Raw genomic sequence first — 23,092 nt, 5'->3', positions numbered from 1 at the left:
CTGGACTTGGTAGGGGGAGAATTGAACAAAAATTCACTAGCGGTTCGAAATTTCTGGTTGTTGTCGTTGGTAGTGTAAAATGTTGATCACACTTTCTGCTTCTTTCCCTCATTAGACAAACCTATCCAACAGACTTAGAACACATTAAATTAGATGTGTTTTGCCACTAGTTTTTGGGGTAGGTTTAGTTTATCTAACAAGCTAATTGGGGCTTTTGTATGGGTACGCAGAACAGGAACAGATGGGATGTTATGTGCTTGATTTGACCCAGTTTTTTTCCTCCTCAAATTAAATATGATTGAGTAGGCTGGGTATGTGTCATATGGAGAGGTGTTCATGACTAGAAATCTGCTTCGGTTATTTTTTTCAGACTTAGGAGTTGATGTTGTATAGTTTGAGATGTATAATTTTAGGAATGGCTTAAATTAATTGGAGCTTTCTTTTGCATCTTTTGTAATGGTACATAATCTATCTTGTTTTTAATGAATTGTTGTTATTTGTACCTGACATGGACTTTAGTGAAAATTTGTTTTATTTGATTGGGTTTTCATTGTTGGTATTTGGCAAATTTAAGTTTCCATACATAGTGCTCTGTCTTCAATAAAATATTATATGTTCTTATTCTTGATGTTAGGATAAAGGGCTGCATAAATATGGATAGGAGCTGGATGTCAATTAAGAATTACCTAGATCCTAAATATTTAGATGGAGTCAATGAATTTATTAGGTTTGCTTTTTAAGATAAGGATCCTATTTGTAAGCTTCCATATCCTAATTGTCCTGAATATGTTGAAGAATCTGATTGGCTGTACTTGTGCGACTACTTTTGTAGTCCAAAATTTAAGGTACTGGCACATATTCGATCATTTAACATACTTCAATCTCGATATGTCTTTGTTATTTTGATGAAGGTTTGAAATCACAAGTGTAGGTGATAAGTGAGCAAAATAAGATAAATAGATCAAAACAAAAAACTGCTCAAACAGCTGGAACAAAATCTTTTCTACGGCATAAAGCTGAACGGGAAATTAAATATACTAGCTGGTCTTTTATATTGCAAGTTTGGTTCATTAACTATTGCTGTGCTATTGGAAGCAAAAGAGGGAAGGTTAATTGGACCGATCGAGCTAAATGACATGACTCATTTTAGTAGGAAGAAGACTGCAATGGTTGATGACACATCAGCTCAAAACTCAGTAAGAAAAATACCATTTGGGATATGTCTGATGAATGAAGGCCTTGAAATGTGATGGATGTCCATAAACATATGACCAGACTATATGTCCAGATTGTTCTTGATTCAAATTTCCTTTGTTAAACTTGCTGTGAAAATTTTCCAACACTGTCTACTTCGATGTAAAGCATCCTGGTGGTTTACTATGTTGATCAAATTCTGTAGATAAATAGATGAAAGCTGATGTCATCTATTGGCTCTGTTTTCATACATGAAAATGTCTTTCTTCTTTAATTTTGATTCTTTTCTTCCTTTGGTTTTTTGTCGTGGCCAATTATAATTTGCTCTTCCAAATCAATTCTGAAAATGTGTTGTTCTAGATGAAAATGTACTGTTCTATGTGGCCCGTATACACTAACCTTTTGCTGTAAGTGATGCTAGACTAATATTGGTCAAGAGTATTGATTACCTATTGTAAACCTTGATTGCTAATTGTGTACTCTTCACTTAGAAACAGCAGTCAGATATAAGACAAATATTTATGTGCTTATTTGTGGGAAAGTGGATGGGAAAATTGACGGTTTCTCTCATTGCTTATATCTACTTAATATGCGGCTAATCACTTGTACTATGTTGCAAGCAACTTGCCTGGAAGCCTCTTATAGGGAGATAGTAAAAGATGGCTTTTGCCAAAACTATATTGTTTCAATTGCCTTTTGCAATGAACTTTACTTGAATTGAAGTTATGTACACGGCCAATTGATTAACAATGATTTATTATGTACTTTGAAGAAGCGCTGAGCTTCCCCGGACCGAGCTGAACTGATGAGCTCGGGATGCTGATGGAAGAGCTGGCTCCAAGCCTGCAAAACAGATAAGAATGAGCTAACAACGGGGGGCCCAAGGTTGGTCCCCGAGGGCGCTCCGACGACCAAGTTAGTTTTCCGGTGAGAAGAATTCACGGGAAGTACAAACAGCCGGGAGCAATTTGCCAATAGTGAGCGTACCTTGTACAGTTGATGTGTTCTACCATTTATACCTGTGCGGAAGTCCGACCTCCGTACGTTTCGGGACCTGCCCAGAATAGCCCCTATCCCGCACTTGGGGGGATTGTCTCTGACCTCTTCGGGATGGATTCTCAGCCCCTCCAGGAGCCCTAGCAATGCAGCCCTGGACGGCTGCCAGGGCCTGGGGCTCAGGCCCAGTTCGACAGCACCTGGGCTACCACGTGTCCCGGCCCAGGACGGGGCCTCTGCACTAGCCCCCTAGATTAGGTAAGGCTGTCAGGCAGACCTAATCTACCTCTTCCACGTGGGAGGCCAAGGCCGCGCACTACCCTGCCAAGGTCACCTCTGGTACAGTGCTGTCATAGGGACGCTGCGCCCGCGTCCTTTCAGTTGTCACGCCTCTTCGGTTTTCGTACCCGCATTAAAGGCGTTCACATGGGAGTCGGTTCAAATCCACGCAACCGTCTTCCCCCCATTTCTCCCCTTATAAATAGGGGTAATCGGATTTCAACCGACTCCATTTGCCATTTTCTCCTCCCCTTGCGCATTTTGCATTACCACTCTCCTTGCGCATTCGTATTTCCATTTTTCAGCAACCTCCGGTGTCCCGCGCCCAGACTCCGGCGAGTCCTCCATCCTCTCTCTGCCTTGACCGTCATCAGTAAGTCCCTTTGTGATTCCTTTTTCCTTTTCCTTTCCTTCAGTGTTCCTTCTTCCTTCTGCCATCTCCTGACTTTTATGTCGGGTCACTCCGACGTTACTTCCACCGCATCCCCGTCTCCGGCCCGTCGCAGAGCCACTAGAATCTTCATTTCTTCCTCATCTTCGTCCTCATCCTCGCCGTCGCCTTCCCCTCCTCCTCCTTCCTCTTCCTCCGCTTCTAACCCTGACCTGCTTGACCCCATAGTCATTATGAGTTCTCCTTCTGCCCACTCTCCTTCAGCCCGAGCCGTTGAGGAGGCAGCCGAGCTTGATGCCCTCATCGAACGGCAGGCTACCTCCGCCTCTCCCCCCAGGTCTCCACATGACTCCCCCGGCGGAGCCCAGGGTGGAGCTGGGGAGGATAGGGATCCCTCTGAGGGGACCCCTGCTTCTGAGCAGGGGGATGATCCCGAGTTCTCCTATGGGTATGCAGACCTGCAAGAGGCTACCCTATCCCCCAAGGCCGTGGCCGAGCTGGCCAAGTCTTACTCCATTCCTCCGGCATACGAGCCAAGGGCGGCCGGGCCCGACGACCGAGCCTGCAGAGCTCCCCCCGGTTTCGTAGCCATCTATAGGGAGCAGCTCTTCGCAGGGCTCCGTCTCCCCATTCCTTCAGCTCTTACCGAGATTTTGAACTACTGGAGACTCATAATCACCCAACTTCACCCCACCTCTATCAGGATCATCACTGGATTCCTGATCTACTGCCTTTTCTGCGATATCCCTTACTCTCTCTCCCTCTTCCGAGCCGCCTTCATCCTTAAGACCGCCCTCCCTGGATGGTACTACTTCTCCCGCCGGGGTTCCCAAACCAAGGGAGGGAAAGGTGCCCAGGAGTTGTTCCACGGACTCCCCTCCTCCGTGAAGGATTGAAAGGAGGATTTCTTCTTCGTCAAATCCACACATTTTCCCCCCAATGTGTGGAAGGTTGGGGGGTCAAGGCCGATTCCTACCCGGAGGACCTGGACTACGATACCCTCAGCCAGCTGTTGGGCTCCAAGGTGAAGCTCGATGCCACCAGGTTCTCCACTAAGCAGATCTCCGCAGCCGGGCTGATAGGGACGTTGTCCGGATCCTCTGGGGAAGTGGTAACCCCCGAGCCCAAACTCGACACCTGTAACGCTGGCTTTGCCCCTGTTGCGTTTATAGTATATTGTGGTTTTCTAAACTGCCCTGCCTTTTGCTTATCTGGTTGTGTTCGTTGCAGTGAGGAACCTCTCCAAGTTGCTGGGCGCACCTATTGAGGAGGTCACCTCCGCCCCCCAGCCCGGGACTACCCAGGGGGCCCCAAGGGGGGCTCCCACCCCGGGGGGCGGCTCAGCCCCCCAGAAAGAGGCGCCGCAGCCGTCCCCCTCCAAGCAGGCCACCAGCAAGAAGAAGGCGGTCGGGCAGAAGAGGGGTAGAAGGGACGAGCCCTCCCAGCCCGGGAAGAAACTCACGCTGGTTCCAGCTCAGGCCCCTCCGCTCCCGCTGGCCTCGGGGGGGCCAGTCCACCTGGGCGTGGGCTCCGCCGAGGAGCATGCCCAGGAGTCAACTCCTCCGAACTTGTGGCACTTCCGCCACGTTGCTCCCTTGAAACCGGGCCAAGCCCCCACGATGCATGACCCCCGCCACTTCTGCCCGTCCTGAGAGCTCTCCATCAACGACCGAGCCCAGTTTCCATAGGTGGCTCGCGAGCTGATGGTGGGCTCGGTCCTCCCCCACGACAGGAGGTGGATGGAGCCGGCCGACCCTTCCGAGCTCTTGGGCGCGTATTACACCGCCCAAACTCAAGTAAGTCTAGCCCGTGGGATAGTTTTGCCTCCGTGTCTCGGTTAAGTAGTGTGACGTGCTGACCTGTCCTCTTTCCCCTTCAGGCCAACGCCGCTGGTGCCGCCCTGGCGACCCGCTTCTCCGAACTGTCTCCCGACCTGGAGAAATTGCGGAAGAAGAATCTGGAGACGGAGAAGAAACTCTCCCAGGCCCTTAAGGAGGCAAGCTCCCTCAAGGCAAAACTGGACAAGGCCGAGAAGGAGCTGGACACCGCTCAGGTCCAGCTCGCCTCCACCAGGTCGGAGATCGACCAGGAGAAGACCGGCGTGGCCAAGCTGAAGGAGGAGCACGCCATCGAGCTCTCCGGCACCGTCAGCCGGGAGCGGAAGAAGGCTGTTCGGGAGTTCCTTTCTTCTGAGCAGTTTGAGGAGGACATCGCCCTCCTTAACCTGCCCATCCTCCAGGTCGGCGCTACGCGGGCCCTGGACAAGGTGAAGAGCCTCAACCCTCCTGGCTTCAACTTGGCGGACTTCAAGGACTACAATCCCGCGGCCGAGGAGAGGCTGGACTGGCTCTTCGATGGGTACCGCAAGGGGCATGCCCTGAAGGAGTTGGTAGGCCGAACCAACGTTGGGGCCGAGCTGGCGGAGGTCCCCTTGGAGGAGAGCAAGTCTCCCGGCAGGGCTGCCGGGAAGGATCCGGTGGTTTAGGGCGGCGGCCACCCCAGAAACCCTTTCCGTTTTCTTATAAGGATGTGACCATGCTCCAGTTGAAAATGCTTTTGGAGGTCCATCTGAGACGGAAAGGTTCCCCCGTCTGGAAAGCCTTCACCATACGCCTCTCAGCATGTTTAAGGTGTACCTTCAGCTCCTGCTCCAGACGAACTACCAGCAAGAAGAAGGGGGTTCGAGCTGTATTCTCCTCATGGCTCAGCACATTTTGTAGCAGATAGGTAACTCGGAAGCTTTGTAATAGATAGGCCGCTCAGAGATTTTGTAAGCTTTGTAATAGATAGGTTTTGAATGCATATATAAAACTCGAAGAGACTTATTTCGCATTTCTTGCTTGCTCCCAACTCTGTCGTGCCGACCTCTCGGGGTCGAGCATCACCTGTCATCCGAGCTCTCGATCGAGCCGACCTCCTGGATCGAGCACAGGAAGGTTTGGAGACTTCAACCCATGCCGACATCTCGGGGTCGAGCATCACTTTCCATCCAAGCTCCCGATCGTGCCGACCTCCAGGGTCGAGCACTAACTTGGAAGCTTTGGAGACTTTAACCCATGCCGACCTCTCGGGGTCGAGTATCAGGTTTCGAATTCCTTCCCGCCGACCTCCTGGGCCGAGCACGGAGTTTTCAGAACCCTTCCCAGTTTCCAAGTTTTTTCAGGCCGTGCAGACCTCCTGGGCCGAACTTTTCACCTCTGTGCCGACCTCCTGGGCCAAACATTTCACCTTGATCTCTTTTCACCTTGATCCCCTTCACTACCCTTAGCCCCCCACTAGGACACTTAGCGAGGGAACGCTAAGTGTGCTAGTGCAAGGTGCAAACTTGAAAAACTTTGAAAGTAGACAGAAACAAGGGAAATGTAAATTTTAAAGTCGAACTTTTATTGAATGACAAAAATAAAAATTCAGATTCCAGAGAACAGACACTTGAACACCCTGGTCTACCCTACGCTACAAACAGTCGTAGATTGGAGAAGTGCCAAGTACGGGGTACCTCAGATCCATTCATGTCAGCGAGCTTGCAGTAGCCAGCTCGGCTCACCTCAAGGACCTGGTATGGGCCCTCCCAGTTTGGGTCGAGCTTGTTGGATCCGTGAGCTCGGCTAATCGAGTTCTTCCTTAGAACGAGGTCACCCGGTTGGTACCGTATAGTCCTCACTTTGGCGTTATGATAGCGGACGAGCTGGCTTTTGTACCTAGCCATTCGAACTGCCGCTTCTTCACGCTTAACCTCGAGCATGTCTAAGTTGCACCGCAGCTCTTCGTCATTGGATGTCGCCACGAAGTTCTGTGTTCTGAGCGAGGGGAGGCCGATCTCTGCGGGGACCACTGCTTCTACCCCGTAAGTGAGGGAGAACGGGGTCTCGTGGGTGGCCGTCCTGGGCGTGGTGCGGTAAGCCCAGAGGACACTAGGGAGCTCTTCCAGCCAGTTGGATTGGGCCAGCTCCAGCCTGGTTTTCAGTCCTTGGAGGATGGTTCGGTTGGCATTCTGCACCTGGCCGTTGGCCTGGGGATGGCCGACTGACGTAAAGTGCTGGTCGATCCCGATCTCAGCGCACCAGCTCTTGAATGGGTTCTCTGCGAATTGGCGCCCGTTGTCAGATATCAGGACGTGCGGAATCCCAAAGCGACAAACTATGTTCCTCCAGAAGAACTTCTGAATTGCCCTCCCGGAGATAGAGACCAGGGGCTCCGCTTCCACCCACTTTGTGAAGTAGTCTATGGCCACCACGAGGTGCTCATACCTCCCCGGGGCTCGGGGGAAGGGACCCAGGAGATCTATCCCCCATTGAGCGAAGGGCCAAGGACTATGGATGGGGATCATCTCCCGAGTTGGCTGATGGCGCAGCGAGGCGTGCACCTGGCAAGCTCGGCATTTCTGTACCAAGTTTGCGGCATCTCGGAAGACGGAGGGCCAGTAGTAGCCCAAGATGAGGCACTTTTTGGCCAACACCCGGGACCCCACATGTGCCGCACATATACCTTCATGAATTTCGCGCAGAACGTAGTCACCTTCCTCGGGAGTCACGCACTTTAGCCAGGGGGACAAGTACGACCTCTTGTAGAGGGTTCCCCCGGCGTAGGCGTATTTGGCAGCTCGGAACTGGATTCGGCGAGTCTCGGTTTTGTTCTCAGGGAGGGCACCCGAGCTGAGGAAGTCAATGAGGGGAGCCATCCAGGTGGCCGAGCCGTCTATCGCCAGGACCTGGACCTGGTCGATACTTTTCTGCTTCACCACGTCTACCAAGACCTCCTTGCTCAGGTGGGCAAACGAGGAGGATGCCAGCTTTGACAGGGCATCCGCGCGCTTGTTCTGGGACCTTGGCACCCGCTCGATTTCAAAAGTCCCGAACAGGGCTACTGCCTCCCGTACCTTAACCAGGTACTTTTTCATTACATCGTCCTTGGCCTCATACTCCCCACGGATCCGGAGGACGACGAGCTGAGAGTCGCTCCGAATCCGGATCGCGGTGATGCCCATTTGGTGGGCTATCCGCAACCCTGTCAACAGGGCCTCATATTCCGCTTCGTTGTTGGATGTCGGGAAGTCGAACCTAAGGGCGTAGGTCAGCTCTTCCCCGGTGGACGAGGTGAGGAACAGGCCAGCTCCGCTCCTCTCCTTGCTCGAGGCGCCGTCCACGAACAGCACCCACGGCTCCTCCGTCGGGGTGTCCGTGGGTGTGGGGATTAGGTCGGTCAGGGTCAAGCTAGCCCCCTCGGCAAGGAAGTCCGCCAAGGCTTGAGCCTTGATCGCTGTACGAGACTGATAACTAAGATCGTGCTCAGCCAGCTCGATGGCCCACTTGGTCATTCTGCCCGAGACCTCGGACTTGGTGAGTATCTGACGCAAGGGCTGGTCAGTCAGGACTACAATGCTGTGAGTCTGGAAGTAAGGGCGGAGATTGCGAGCAGCATGCACCAAGGCAAGAACCAACTTCTCGGCCAGCGTGTATCGCGTCTCTGGCCCTTGTAAAGCTCGGTTGACGTAGTACACCGGTCTTTGAGCCCTCCCGTCTTCCCGTACCAAGACCGAACTGACGGTCTCGTTGCAGGCGGACAGGTACAGGAATAGGGTCTCCCCCAGCTCTGGGACGGTCAGAGTGGGCAGCTCAGCCAAATAAGCCTTCAGGTCGGCGAAAGCTTTCTGGCATTCCTCAGTCCAGTGAAAATCTTTCGGCGCTTTCAAGACCCGGAAGAAGGGTAGCCCCCGAACCGCGGAACGCGAGAGGAACCTGCTCAATGCGGCCATCCTCCCGGTGAGCCGCTGAACCTCCTTCACATTCCTCGGAGGGGCCATGTCCATTATAGCTTGGAGCTTGTTCGGGTTTGCCCGGATCCCTTCTCGGGACACCAAGAACCTCAAAAACCTTCCGGACCTGACCCCGAAGGTGCACTTCTTCGGGTTCAACCGCATCCTGCTCTCTCGAAGGATATCCAGGATTTCCCTCAGGTTGGGGACGAGCTGCTGATCAGTTCGGCTTTTAACGATCATGTCATCCACGTACACCTCCATACTCCGCCCGATCTGATTTTGGAATAGCTTGTTTACCAGGCGCTGGTAGGTAGCTCCAGCGTTCTTCAGCCCGAATGGCATGGTCCGGTAGCAATAAGTTCCTTCCTCTATGATGAAGGAGGTCTTCTCCCTATCCTCCTCCGCCATCTCGATCTGGTGGTACCCCTTAAAAGTATCGAGAAAACACAAGACATCAAAATCCACAGTAGAGTCCACTAACCTGTCGATCCTTGGCAGGGGGAAGCAGTCCTTCGGGCAGACCTTGTTGAGGTTCGTGAAGTCAACGCACATCCTCCAGGTCTGGTCCTCCTTTTTCACCAGGACGGGATTGGCCAGCCAGGTCGGGTAGTAGACCTCCATAATGATCTTGGACTCCAGCAATTTGCCGACCTCCGCCCTGATCACCTCATTCCTTTCGGGGGCGAATCTCCTCTTCTTCTGCTTCACTGGTTTGAAGTGATGATCCACATTGAGATGGTGGACTGCCAGATCTGTCGGAATCCCGGGCATGTCATCCACCGATCAAGCGAAGACTTGGGAGTATTCCCTTAACAGGGCCTTCAAGCCCTCCTTCTCTTTGGCGGGCAACAAGGTTCCAATGCGGAGAACCTGGTCGGGCCGATCCTCCCTTAGGGGGAACTCCTCAACCTCATCCTGGGTGCCCAGCCGATGGGCCTCATCCCCCGGGATGTAGGGCTCCAAACAGGTTGTCTGGGCGACCATCTTTTCCTGCCCGCGGAGCGTGGCCAGGTAGCAAGCTCTGGCTACTTCTGGATCGCCGTGCACCTCGGCTATCCCTCCAGGGGTGGGGAACTTGACGCTGAGATGGAAAGTGGAGGAAATATCTCGGAGGGCGTTCAAAGCAGGTCTCCCAAGGAACATATTGTACGGGGACGACTGCTTGACCACCACAAAGTTAACGGGAACGGTCCGGCATTTGGGAGCCTGTCCTACCGTGACCATCAGGGTGATCATCCCCTCCGAGCTGATGGGTGGTCCAGTGAAGCCCACCAGAGGTGTCCGAACCGGGGTCAGCTGGTCATCCTTCAGTCCGAACTCCTTGAACACCCAATAGAACATAATGTCAACCGCGCTACCTTGGTCGACATACACCTTCTTCACCCGATAGTTGTTGGTGACGATGTCTATCACAATGGCCTCGTGGTTCTCGGAAATCAGGGGGACCGCATCCCTTGGTCCGAAGGTAATCTCCTCGTCCATGCGCAAGCGTTTCAAGGAGTCGTCCCCTTCGGGGGGCGGTCGCTTGCTCTTCCGAGATGTATGGCTGTCCCCCCCGTGGGGCCTCCGGCGATGGTGTTGATCACCCCCGCCAAGTTCTGGATGTCCTGGTCGGGAGAGTGGCCCCGAGGAGCGTCACGCCGCTCAGGGCGGTCGCGGCGCTGTCCCTCACGCCGGTCTCCATAATAATGGCGCCCGGACTCCTGGCCCGACCTGCCATGGCGTACGAACCGTCCCAGAAAACCACGCTGGATCAGATCCTCGATCTCCTTCCGTAGGGCCCAGCATCCCTCCGTGTCATGTCCCACGTCACGGTGAAAGGCACAGTACCGGTCCTGGTTCCTCTTGTTCCGAGGTGTCCCCATCTTAGGCGGCCGATCTCCCAGCCCTTCCGCCTCCATAACAGCCAAGATCTGAGCTCTAGGCCGTGTCAGAGGGGTGTAGCTCTTCTCTGGGAGTGGCGGCGGAGCAGGCGCCTTCTCCTTCGAGAGCCGATCAAACACATTCTTCTTGGCCGGGATGTCCTTGCCCTCTTGGGGGTTCGCCCGACCCTTCCGATCTCCGAGCTCCCGATCTGACTCCGTCTTCAGGCGACCTGCCTCCTCTGCGTTGGCGGCCGCGTGCGCCCGGGTTAGGAGCTCCTCCAGGTTTATGGGAGGCTTTTTGGCCAACTCGTAGAAGAGCTCCTCTACCCTGAGCCCGTTCGTGAAGGCGGCCATTACCACTTTTTCATCTTTGTCCCTGACCTGCAAGCTCTCCGCGTTGAAGCGGGTCATGAAGTTCCTCAGCGATTCATCGGGCTTCTGCCTGATAGACATCAGGTGGGTGGCGTTCTTCGCGTAGGTCTTCGAGGAGACGAACTGGGCGACGAACTGTCTAGCCAGCTCGGGGAAACTCCGAATAGATCCTGGTGCCAAGCCCTGGAACCAGAGCCGAGCTTTCCCCTTCAGGAACATAGGGAAGGTCTTTCAACGGATCTCATCCGCTGCGGTTTGCAGACGCATGTGCGTCAGAAAAACCGAGAGGTGGTCTTCCGGGTCAGTGGAAGCATCATACATCTCGATGATTGGGATCTTGAACCTCCGGGGCAGGGGATAATCCTCTATCTCCCGGGGGAAAGGCGAGGTGGAGTAGTTGTCCGCGTACAGCTGCGGCCGCAAGATCTGCTCGAGCTCGTCTTGGACAGGCTTCAAGTGAAGGGGATTGCGCGGTCGGCTCTTGGCAGAGCGGGCTGGGGAGCGGGCAAGACCATTCCTCGCAGGCCTCCTCGGCGAGGGGCCCCTCGGCCTGCCCCCAGTGGACCTGTAGCGGGAGTACCTTTCGCTGTCTCCGACTTCCGAGGCTCGCGGGCGAGGCGGCGTCCGTGGCCGTTTCCTCCTGGGGGGTTGGTCGTGCGACTCATCCTTCGAGGGTTCGGGGAGCGGCTCCTTCTCCTTCCCCTTCGCCTTGGAGGTCTGCGCGCCTCCAGCCTCCTCCCCCTCCTTCGCCTGCCGGATGATGTCTTCCAGCATGGGGAGGTTCTCCGTCACGAACTGGAGGATCTGCTGCATCCTTTCTCCTAAAAGGGCTGAGCCCCCGGCGCCCCGGGATGCCTCAGCCTCTCTTCGTTGGGACCCTTCACCGCCTCCAGGGCCGGTGCTCTCTACCGCTCGCTTGGATCGCGTCCTCGCCATCAGCACAACTGCACTTACCTCTTCCGGTTCCCACAGACGGCGCCAACTGAAGAAGCGCTGAGCTTCCCCGGACCGAGCTGAACTGATGAGCTCGGGATGCTGATGGAAGAGCTGGCTCCAAGCCTGCAAAACAGATAAGAATGAGCTAACAACGGGGGGCCCGAGGTCGGTCCTCGAGGGCGCTCCGACGACCAAGTTAGTTTTCCGATGAGAAGAATTCACGGGAAGTATAAACAGCCGGGAGCAATTTGCCAATAGTGAGCGTACCTTGTACAGTTGATGTGTTCTACCATTTATACCTGTGCGGAAGTCCGACCTCCGTACGTTTCGGGACCTGCCCAGAATAGCCCTTATCCCGCACTTGGGGGGATTGTCTCCGACCTCTTCGGGATGGATTCTCAGCCCCTCCAGGAGCCCTAGCAACGCAGCCCCGGACGGCTGCCAGGGCCTGGGGCTCAGGCCCAGTTTGACCGCACCTGGGCTACCACGTGTCCCGGCCCAGGACGGGGCCTCTGCATACTTAATTTGTTATGTTCATGTGAATCAACTGCATTTTTGGGTGGATAAGCTAACCAAAGTTGCTTTTACTTTGATGTTTTGCTCGTCTTTGTATTCACTACTTATTTTCCTTCCTTAATGTAGAAAATGGCAGTTCATTCAACCTTTTTGGAAGATCAATGAATATTACTAAAATTTCCAACACTAGAGTCCATGCGTTTGATTGACCGACATTGGAGTTGAATATGTCTTTTGTTCATGCAGCTCACTCACGAGTTTTCTATTTCTTTATTTCAGTAGTCTTTTGTAAAACGACCTTAATTTGATGTAAAATTTGGGACTCCTAGACCCCTTATTGAAACATTTATTTTACGATCTAGAACTTATATGACATTTGGAGATAATTTGTGGTATATTGGCATGCAGCTTCTAATGCAGTTACAACTTTTATTTGTTTTTTAATGGCATGTAAGATATATTATTTTTCATTTTTAGATATAATTGTAGTAGGAAAATCTTCAAATTTCATGGTGATAAAGTGTTGTCACTGAATTAGAATTCTCCATTGATAACAACCTGTTGTCATAGAATTCTCCATTGATAACAACCTGTTGTCAGTAATTAGTCTATACCAATGACAACTATGAATTAGTTTTAGTGACAACAATACTTTGTATATCATTGACAAGATACTATGTCATCACTAAAAAGTACAACAATTATTGACGACATCAGTTGTCGCAAAACAGTCCCATTCACTGACGACTTTTAAGGTCGTCACTATGTACTTTTACCGACGGGCCTTCAGTGACGACTCTGTGACAACTAGAAAGTTGTCAATAAAAGTTATCAGTGACGACTTTTCATTTTTTTGTGACAGAAATGGCTTGTCATTGAAAATCAATTTTCTTGTAGTGACAAATGATGCTTCCTGATGCCTATTTCATTATCAACGACATAATTTCTAGATGCAAAAGTGCCGCAAACTTTTACATCACACGCTATTTCTTGGTGATTTGGTATCGGCGATTGTACTTCGTGACATGTTTTACTTGAAAATCAAATTCCTTTCTAGCTTCTTAAGTTTCTGATGTGTTTGAGATATGGGAAACAAGAAGGTGAAGAGGTGCTCAACGAGTTCTTGAACAGGACTGTGTTCGGGAATTACAAGGGGAGTGGAATAGCTAGCAGAGATAAGGACCTACCCCATCATCTTCTGGACGCTTTCTGGCCAGTTCTTGTCTCTGAATCCTGTAAAGACAAACCAATTTCTCCAAAATCTAGGGCCAGCAATGACGCTGTCTGTCTCAATCACTTCAAAAATTTTCGCAGATGCAGCAATCTTCACGAGTATATTCATAATTTGCCATGTTTTCTGCGGTGGAGAAGATCAAATATTGACAATGATTCTAGCACGAAAAAATACGTTCATTGCTTTCGTTCAGCCACGGAGTTGAAGGCCAAGGGAATTCACTTTAGGACCAGCAGTGCTGATTCTTCGAAGGGCATCAAGTTCAAATCAGGTTATTTCTATGCAACACTTGAAGTTCCAATTTGGTTTGTTTCGATTGACACCAAAGTTTTCTTTTTAAATATGATTGCCTATGAAATGTGCCCAAGTACCAGCACTGACCGAGCAGTGACAGCATATATTGAGTTCATGAAATCGCTGATCGACAACCCCAAGGATGTGAAAGAACTAAGGGAAAAAAAGGATATTGCTCACAACTTTGGGCAGTGATGACGAATTGTTGAAGGTTTATAAAGACATAAACACTTGCGGGGTGCACAATGTCACCATTTTCATAATGTGAAGGAGAAAATTCAAGCACACTATAACAACAAGGCAAAGACATGGCTGGCTGAACTCTTCTACACTTATTTTAACAGTGTATTAACTTTTCTTCAGACCTATTATACAGTAAGGCCTTCTTAATTCCCTAAAGATAATTAGAAGTTGAAATAGTAACGGTAAAGACGAGAGTTCTGTGGGCCGGATCAAATTAGTAAAAAGAAAAAAAAAAGTTTTAGGGACTGTACAGAACATCTATGTATTCTGAGTGTGTTTATTTTCTTAATTTGACGATGTTGTACAATAGACTTGTGTCATATGTTGATGTTGTACAATAGTCTTATATTATTTATTCTTTTGCCGCATTTAGTTCTCCAATGTTAAGTTTTTTATATTTTAATTTATGGCATGTGCATCAAATTTTGATTAGGGATTGGCGCAGGTCCAGTTGTGCTTGGTTGAGTTAACTTTCAAAAAAATTGGTATACACATACGTCAAGATTTATGTACATGAACTAAAATTTTTTCCCCTGAGTTACGTACAAGAACTAGCAATCAATATATATATATATATATATATATCAAGAATTACTATATATTGGTATATTTTTTCCTGAGTCATGTACATAAACTAAAATTACTTTTTTTGTTAATGCATGTGCATCTATAACTATTGTTAACATAACGAAACTAATGGTCTTGTACATGCAATACAATGAATGCAAAAGAGCTCGATGAGATTGAAATCTTGGCTTGCCATCTAGTAAATCTGGGTGGTTCTTGATCAAATAATGGACTCGCCTCCATAATTCAAATTCGTCAGGGGCAATCCGGTCTCAGTATGATCACTGGCTTTTAGAAACCAATCAAACAAAACATGGCTTAAGAATGGGCCATATATAGCACCAAGACTCCATTAACAGGCGCTATACTGTTGCCACATGCATGTGCATTCAGCCCTGTAGACAGAATAAGCAATCAAGGATAATTTTGTCAGTTGCTACAGCTAGAGCAACTCCCTTACATTCTTGAACACTTTTCGATTCCTCAAGGATCTCGAAAAGCCCAGATGATGGAAAATACACTTTGAGAGTGTGAGAGGATGCCAATCAACGGAGAGAGACGAGTACTTGTGTCACATCCTATGAGTCATTGGGTGAATTTGCCAGAAAAATCAAGGGTCGGAGAGCAATATTGGAGTCTTTTTGACATAACAGCCCACGAGATCAACTCCAGATAGATTGCAAAACAACACAATCTTGTAAGTTCCTGAAATGATTTTAACTCCAAAGATGACATGTCGTACCATAGCTTATCCTTAAATCTTTTATTACTATTTGTTAGGATTCAAGCGCAGAACAAATAACTATTAAGATATCAAGTATACAATAATTAATAATAAATAAGTCACAAGTATGAAAGATAAACGACACAATATTTATTTAATGTGGTTTGGTTCCACTATTGAGCCTACGTCCACGGAGAGAAACTCATTCTTTATTATGAGAGAAAAAAATCCTATACAAGAATACAACTTAAACCAAAATCTAATCTTTATATACCATCTCTCATCTTTCAAGAACTCTCTCTCTCCACCCATGTATTGGGCTACATGTCGCCTCTTGTGTGCCCCTTGTGTGTCTCTTGTATAGTATGCTAATCCACATATTTATGGAAAATATTATCTGATCAAAAACCCAAATAACAACAGGAAACCAATTCTAATTCCTAGACTTGTCCAGAATAGGAAATAATTTCTAATCCTAAATAAAATAGGAAATTTCTTGACTACTATTTTAAGTAACCAAAATCAATTAAAAAACTAGTTACTTCCACACAAAACAAGAAATCTATCTAAAAGAAATTAAACTAATTTCCTAACACCATGCTCAAGAGGCCACGATCGGGCGTGTATAGGATTTTGCTAAGCGGAGAGGATGGTGAAAAGATCGAAGTTGTTTGTCACATGGATACCCCTCGCTGGAGCCATGGTCACATTGCCTTCCGGGACCTCCCCTATTTGCCATGTTAGTGCGGCAGAAAGCTTTGCACTGGTTCCAATCTAGGGCTCTATCATTCGGCCATAGAGTCCAAGAGCTCAAGTTTCCATCTCTATTTGGCTGCTGTATTGGTCGTGTGCCCCGTCTTTCACTTGAATCTAAATAACACTACGACTCAAAGACTGGTTCTGCTTTCAGCTTTGAACGTTTTATCTCCTCAAAAAAAAAAAAAAAAAAAAAGCTCTGATCTTTTTATGTATTTCGATTTCTATCTGAATTTCAAGCTTGTATTTTAGTAGATTTCGGTGCAGCCTATACTACTTTTCCATTTCTGCCACTGTCCTAGAATTTGGATTATTGCAGGAGAAGCTACTTTTCAAAGGAACAACCTCACGTCCGTGTACATGCACATACATAAATGCGCGTGTATGTATCTATATACACGCACATCTATCATTTTTTCCCCCCCGATGGAAGGCATGATTGATGCAGTTCACTCTAAACTATTTTTCCTATGGTGTCTCCCTCTTCTGGCAACTTTTTTCCATTCGAATAAATATAAATTATTTTCTTAATCATATAGAGTAACTTTTGATAGGGTGCTTTATATTGTTACATTTGCAATTTTATTAACTTGGCTAAAAATGGTCTGCTGCATCTTTTGTGTTTACTTGAAAACAAATACATAGTTTAAGGTGTATAATAATTGTAATAGTTTTGTAACTACCTCAAAGAATTAGATTAGTGAAAGGGTAAATTTTTCAATATATTAATTTGACTTAAACTTTGAACTATTGATTGTTAGTTTTAATAGAAAAATTAATGATGATATGTTAACCTAGATTATGAGGACGTTGTGTTAGATTTTTAAACTATAGAGGGGTTATATGATAAACTACCAAATCACAGGAGGGAAAATTTTAATTTAATAAAAATTATTGTGCTTTAAGTACTTGTAAAGTTTAAAACTTAATAATTTGTAATTTTGTTTTACACCTGTGCATCCATTGAAATAAACATTATGTACTAACACATATTTCTTGGATACATTGAATGGCAAACCAATTCTTTACCTATAATCTACGAAGGTTAATTTGCATGAAGCTAGCTAAACAGAAAGTGCAATAAAACACAATTTGCTACTCTTCTGTTTTGATACATTGTACATACATAATGGAGCAATAAATTTGAATTACACTCATAAGTTGTTTAAACGGAGTTTAAAGCATTATTTGTTGTTAACTTTGAGAGGATAAACCATGAAATAGTACTATAAATTTCACAAATTTTAAGTGCAATTGTACAACTTTTTTTTCGTTACCTTGGATGAAGTCATCATAATGAATTGTGTCCTAGTGCCATCTACTTGCGTTGTTTAGACAGCCCAAAGTTTAAACTTTACATAAATCGAGTAAACTTTTTTGTGAACAAGTTATTCACCTCAAAAAATAAAAACTCACATTATGTGCTCATCTTCATAAAAATGTAGGGATGGATTGGATGGTATGAAAAAAGAGTGTAAGTGAAAGGTTTGGAGTTCAAATTTCTCACTTACACTAAAAATAAAAAATCTTCGCTAAAATATTTATTATGCACATAGTAAGTGAAGCTGTATTTTCAGCTTTGTACTTTTCAAATATATTGGCATTATTGACGTACAATTCATTATTCATATCATGCGTATTATAAAATTTCATATTATTTTCATGTTTTAATAAATATGCCCCTGCTTACTTTTTATCCTTTTATAGACCATTGCTACTTGCTTTAATCCTGTATAATTAGAGCACTTAAAAAAAAAAAAGAGAGACTAATCCTTACAATGGAGAAAGAGGAAGGGATTAGCTTGAGAATCGAAATACAATTTCATGTTCATCTAATTCATAATGGCCCCTTCAATTAAGATGGATCTTGAGACTATAATTAGAGTTACCGAAACAAAAATCCATGTAATTTCCCAATAATATTGAGTGCGTAAGTGGATAATTGCAAGTTATGCGGTACTCAGTTACCCATAATATGATTTTCACTTAATGTTTAGGATTAGTGTTGTGTATACTAACACGTAGAATCCATGTCACAGAACCAAGTTTAAAGTCAAATAATTGGGACAAAAAGAAAACAAGGTTACCTGTAAATAAACAAGCCTTTTAATGTCAAAACTAGCTAGAATTATTTGATCATTTCTTAGTTTGAGAAACTTGATATTTGCTATCAACTGCTTCTTCTCTTGTTGTATCTTAAAGTTAAATTACCATATCTCTACAGCAAATACTTAGTGTAGTATGGATAATTAAATTCCTAAGAGTAGCGATCAATCACGCTTCAAGAGTTCTCCATTCTTTCCCTTCTTTTGTGAAAGTTTACTCGAGAATTTTCTGTACTTCTAATGTGCATTCGTACCACACACATAGTTAGAAAATTGAATCGATATATATATATATATATATTTGGTCCTGGTTTCGTACAAGAGTACGAGTTTGCAGAACTCTTTTTAGATTATCAAGGTAAAGCGGTTCGCTCACTCTACGATTCTTATAATGCTTGAATAGTGCTCATTTTTTGTGCACTTCCTGTATATGGTAAATGGCAAAAAGAACAACAAACAAAGAAACAGAAAATGCACTCAACTGTACTGACATTTATTACGGAACGCTTGGTTGAAAGAAGACAATGGATAAAAACGGACCAGCTAGAAGAGACACAGGTCCGTAGTCCGTACAGAGGTAAAGTTGCGGCTTCCCTGGACATTAATTATCTTTCATTGGCTTAGCGTCGTCGCCATGATAGAAGAGATGGGAGCCACGTTTCGACTCAAAGTCTTTCATCAGCGTTTTCTCCTCGGCGCCATAATGATATAAGAGAAGGGAGCCAAGCTTCGACTCAAAGTCTTTCCTCAGAGGTTTCTCCTCGGCGCCATAATGATATAAGAGAAGGGAGCCAAGCTTCGACTCAAAGTCTTTCCTCAGAGGAGCGCCAAATAATGAGTCTTTCCTCAGAGGTTTCTCCTCGGCGCCATAATGATATAAGAGAAGGGAGCCAAGCTTCGACTCAAAGTCTTTCACCAGAGGAGAAGCGTCGTCGCCATGATAGAAGAGATGGGAGCCACGCTTCGACTCAAAGTCTTTCAATGTGTTACCATTAGTTGTCTTCTTCTGATTGGAAGGGGACGGCTCTGCATGGTGATTGTCCTCAGTATGCTCATTAATGACAGCAGATTGCAAAAAGTCCGTAGGATTCTTCCTTGCTTCCGTGATGCATCCAAACTGCACATTAGTGCAAATATCACCATAAAAGAAACTAACGTCAATATAGCCATATAGGTACGTTGATGGTAGCACTGTAAAAGATGACCCCTTGTAGGGAAGGATAGTTATGTCCAAATACGAGCTCAACTGGCAACAGGAATATTCATTTGTTGATTTTAAGGTATTGATTTGACCTTCAAGCTTTCCCGGATGAATCCTCCAACTAAAAAATGGTAAATAGTGTCATATGCCATTACTCAAGTTACATTGACGTTTAAGTATGGTACCAGCATTGGTAATGTTTGGAAGTCAAGATTTTATCAGAATAGAACTACAGAGCCATCTGAAGAGCTTCCATTCCTTCAGTGGCGATGGTTAGAGCTGCAGATGAATGTGCAAAAAGGAAGAAGAATGTGTTTTCTCAGGTAGCTTTAATTCACGGGTTTCATCAGTATTCCTATACAGTCTAGCAATTATCTCGTATGAACTACTACTTCAAGTACAGTATTGATGGTTGAGAAACCTTACCAGGGCAATTGAAAAGACTGCGATCAGAGTGATAGATGAAGCCATGCCTTGCCTATGACAAGCCTCAAAATGTAACTTTGGTGGTGAAAAGACTCTTGGGGGCTATACGGCTATTTATACAAGGCGATAGCTAAGTGAAGCTAGCAAGGTTACAGCATGGATCACGTGGCTGGTTGGTTTGCATCACGTGGGTAGGTCTACATTTTGGTCCTTTTTTTTCTAAACAATCTACAGTTATGGTCTAAAATAAATTTAGTGATTTTGTGTAGGTCTACTAGATTCAATGTTCTAGTATTCAAACTTGTTAGATTATTTAATAAACTTAAAACTGTACTCAAACTTGATTTTTTAAAAATTTTTTTAAGAGGAAGGTCTTCAAATTTGACTTGTTTATTAATTAAGCCAAACTCAAATGAGTTTTTTTATAGAATCGAGCATGAGTCGAACTTGAGTAACTTGAATTTTTTACTTGTAAATTCTAATTTTATGTTAATCAAGCCAAGTTAATGCCAAATTTGATAGTTAATCTAACACATAATAATACTTCTTAAATTTTAAATTGATTAGTTGGCAAACTAAGTTCAAACAAACTTTTCTTTAGCCAAATTTGATTTGAGTATCAAATAATTTGGTTCATTTTTCAACCTCAATAAGAAACACTATCTGTCAAGGGGTCATATTTTAATCGACTATTTGAAAAAGAACCTTCTAATCAAGCACACTTTTCATCGATATGTAATATTTGGCATTTGCTTCTGCTGTTGCCTAATCCTTCAAAGGAGGAGTTGCAAGGGATATAAAACCTACCAATTGATGGATTCCAAAGGACTTGCTTGTTGGATTATCCTCCTCCATCTGTTGGTTGTTCTGGTAAGTTACTTTGCCATTAATTTTTTTTTTCCCGTGATATACTTAATTCTCACTCTCTTAAAACGCATTGCAACCTTTACAGGGAGGAACTTGTGATATTATACCCAAGGCCAAGGATAGTACTAATGCAATCAGGCTCTAGGACTTGGATGTTAATAATCCTCATCGAAATGATAAGAGACATGATGTTAATCACGTCCATGAAAAGAAACCCCACATGAAACCATGGATTCACGGAATTTAGTTCTGAAATGACCTTTTTTAGGAAAAATGTTCCCACTATGATGCTCTTTTGTAAATTATTACCATTTTAATCTTTTTTTTTTTGTCATGTAAGCTCCCATTTTAAATGCAGGAAGACCTTAATTAAATGAACATGATGAACCTTCTCATGCTATAATCTTACTCAATTCATACTCAAAGTTCAAAACCCAAATCCAAAGCAAAAAAGAAAGGGGCAACAAACATAAGATTCCACATTCGACTAATGAATAAGATATTATAATTTAGAAGTATTTTATATTTTAAACACTTCAATCATCCAAATTCCTTTATATTACACCAATAGGATTTGATATTGGATTTTTAGAAATAATATTATCATGTTACTCCCAAGAATTAGAGATCCTGAATTTTGATCTCTTTGTTCTTTTTTCACTTTTTAAATCCCATCATTCCCCTACTAAATTTTCTTAATAAAAATGTCACTCATAAAAAATGAAAAAGAAATTCTATAATCATTTTATAATATTTTAGCATTAATCAAATATAGAGTCTTTCCCTATGTTTATAACCTTGTCTTTTTTTTTTTTTTTCATTTTCATCCTTGAATTTTGCTTTTTTTTTTAATTAAATATTAGTTTATTTTATTGATAGGAGCAAATTTTACACATTGAGAAAGACCAATTCGAAGTACAGCAATCGACTGAAAAGGTAATAAAGCACACAAAACCTCCATGTCTCATTCAACCGCAACCGCAACCGCATATTAGCTCCAGTTGTCCTTTGTTCTCAGCCCTTCATACGCTTACTTTTCCGAATTGAAGGCATTCCTAATCTATCAAGTCGAATGGCCCCACGAGCCATAGTTGGGAACGAATTAAAGGCCTCGTAAAGCTTGACTTGATGCTCTGGATGAAATACGCCCACATTGGACAGCGCATCAGCAACTTTGTTAGCTTCCCTATAGCAATGCGAAAAACGATCAGGATCTTTCACCAACTGCCAAATCTGCCTAATCTCTCGTCGAATCTTCCAGGGGCATTGAATGCGATTCTGAAGAATTCCAACTAATAATAAAGAATCCGATTGAACATAGAGATTTTGAAAACCCCTATGTACACAAGTTTGAAGCCCAATAAGGAGTGCCCGAACCTCTGCACATAGACTTGTAGTTTCCCCAAGATATGCCGAAAAGCCAATCAAAGGTATGCCATTTGAATCCCGAAGAACCCCACCGCCTCCACTCACTCCCTGGATTGCCCTTAGAACAGCCATCCGTATTTAATATGAACCGATCGGATTCCTTTGCTTCCCAACGAACAAGTTTGTATGTAACCTCAGTATGAGAAGAATACGACCAATCATACAAATGATGAAATGACTGTACTCTGAACACTTGTTTGAAATAAATTCCCACAATGGTCTGGATTTCCGAGAAAATGGCACGACAAATGGCAAGCGGCCTCATCTGAATATCCTCAAACATTGCTTTATTCCTTGCTTTCCAAATCTGCCAACAGACAATACTGGGTAGAATGTGCCCAATAAATCGTTGTATTTCAGAATCATATGAGCTGAGCCACCAACCCACTACTTGAATTTTGCTTTTTGCCTTAGCATTTCGAGTGTGAATGTGGAAATCAATAATCACAAAGTAGAAAAAAAAAAGAATAGTATTACAGCAAAGGATAATTTCAAAAACTTCTTCTAAGATTTCTGATAATCTCACGTTGCCCACCTCTATATTCAAATATTATACTTCCATGCTTTTCTTAAGGACTCAAAATGATTATAATAATCTTCCCAAAAGTAATAAAATGCCTATCAAACTTAAAAAACATATCACCAAGAATCTGCTCATCACCAAATACTATATCACTGTTATGCTACTTCTTTCGTATAGTTTTAATGCACCTTTTTTCACCTATTCAAGTTTTCTTATCCTTTTTATAATCCAAGTCTCCATGTCTCACAAATTCTAGTGTTAATCATGTTTTTTAATTGACTTGTATCTCACTCTTTCCATTTGTTATCATTTTTCCTAAGACTAAAGTTCAATCAACGGCTACAAACACAAATATACGATTGTAAATTTGGCCAAAGGAATATAGCGGAAATGATTTAGGCCTGAGGCAAGACTCTTTGA

At 45.2% G+C, this 23,092-nt stretch overlaps 3 protein-coding genes across 3 annotated transcripts; 1 reads left to right on the top strand and 2 right to left on the bottom strand.

The window, feature by feature from the left end:
• Positions 1-10,108: 10,108 nt before the first annotated feature.
• On the bottom strand, positions 10,109-11,071 carry LOC113693101 (uncharacterized). The gene has a single exon (XM_027211681.2). The coding sequence runs from the start codon at positions 11,069-11,071 to the stop codon at positions 10,109-10,111; it is 963 nt and encodes a 320-aa protein (XP_027067482.2).
• A 2,305-nt stretch (positions 11,072-13,376) lies between these two features.
• On the top strand, positions 13,377-14,027 carry LOC140008663 (uncharacterized). The gene has a single exon (XM_072053502.1). The coding sequence runs from the start codon at positions 13,377-13,379 to the stop codon at positions 14,025-14,027; it is 651 nt and encodes a 216-aa protein (XP_071909603.1).
• Positions 14,028-18,699: 4,672 nt separating this feature from the next.
• Positions 18,700-19,943, bottom strand: LOC113691465 (uncharacterized). Its single transcript, XM_027209607.2, has 2 exons — positions 19,855-19,943; positions 18,700-19,344 (listed from the first exon to the last, which is right to left on the bottom strand). Exons 1-2 carry the CDS (start codon positions 19,897-19,899, stop codon positions 18,829-18,831), a joined length of 561 nt encoding a protein of 186 aa, XP_027065408.1. The 5' UTR covers positions 19,900-19,943; the 3' UTR covers positions 18,700-18,828.
• Positions 19,944-23,092: the final 3,149 nt, after the last annotated feature.

Source organism: Coffea arabica, chromosome 6c (genome assembly GCF_036785885.1).
Source record: "Coffea arabica cultivar ET-39 chromosome 6c, Coffea Arabica ET-39 HiFi, whole genome shotgun sequence".
Lineage (NCBI taxonomy): Eukaryota > Viridiplantae > Streptophyta > Magnoliopsida > Gentianales > Rubiaceae > Coffea > Coffea arabica.
Note: the sequence above shows the minus strand (reverse complement) of the source record. Positions and strands in the feature narration are given on the sequence as shown.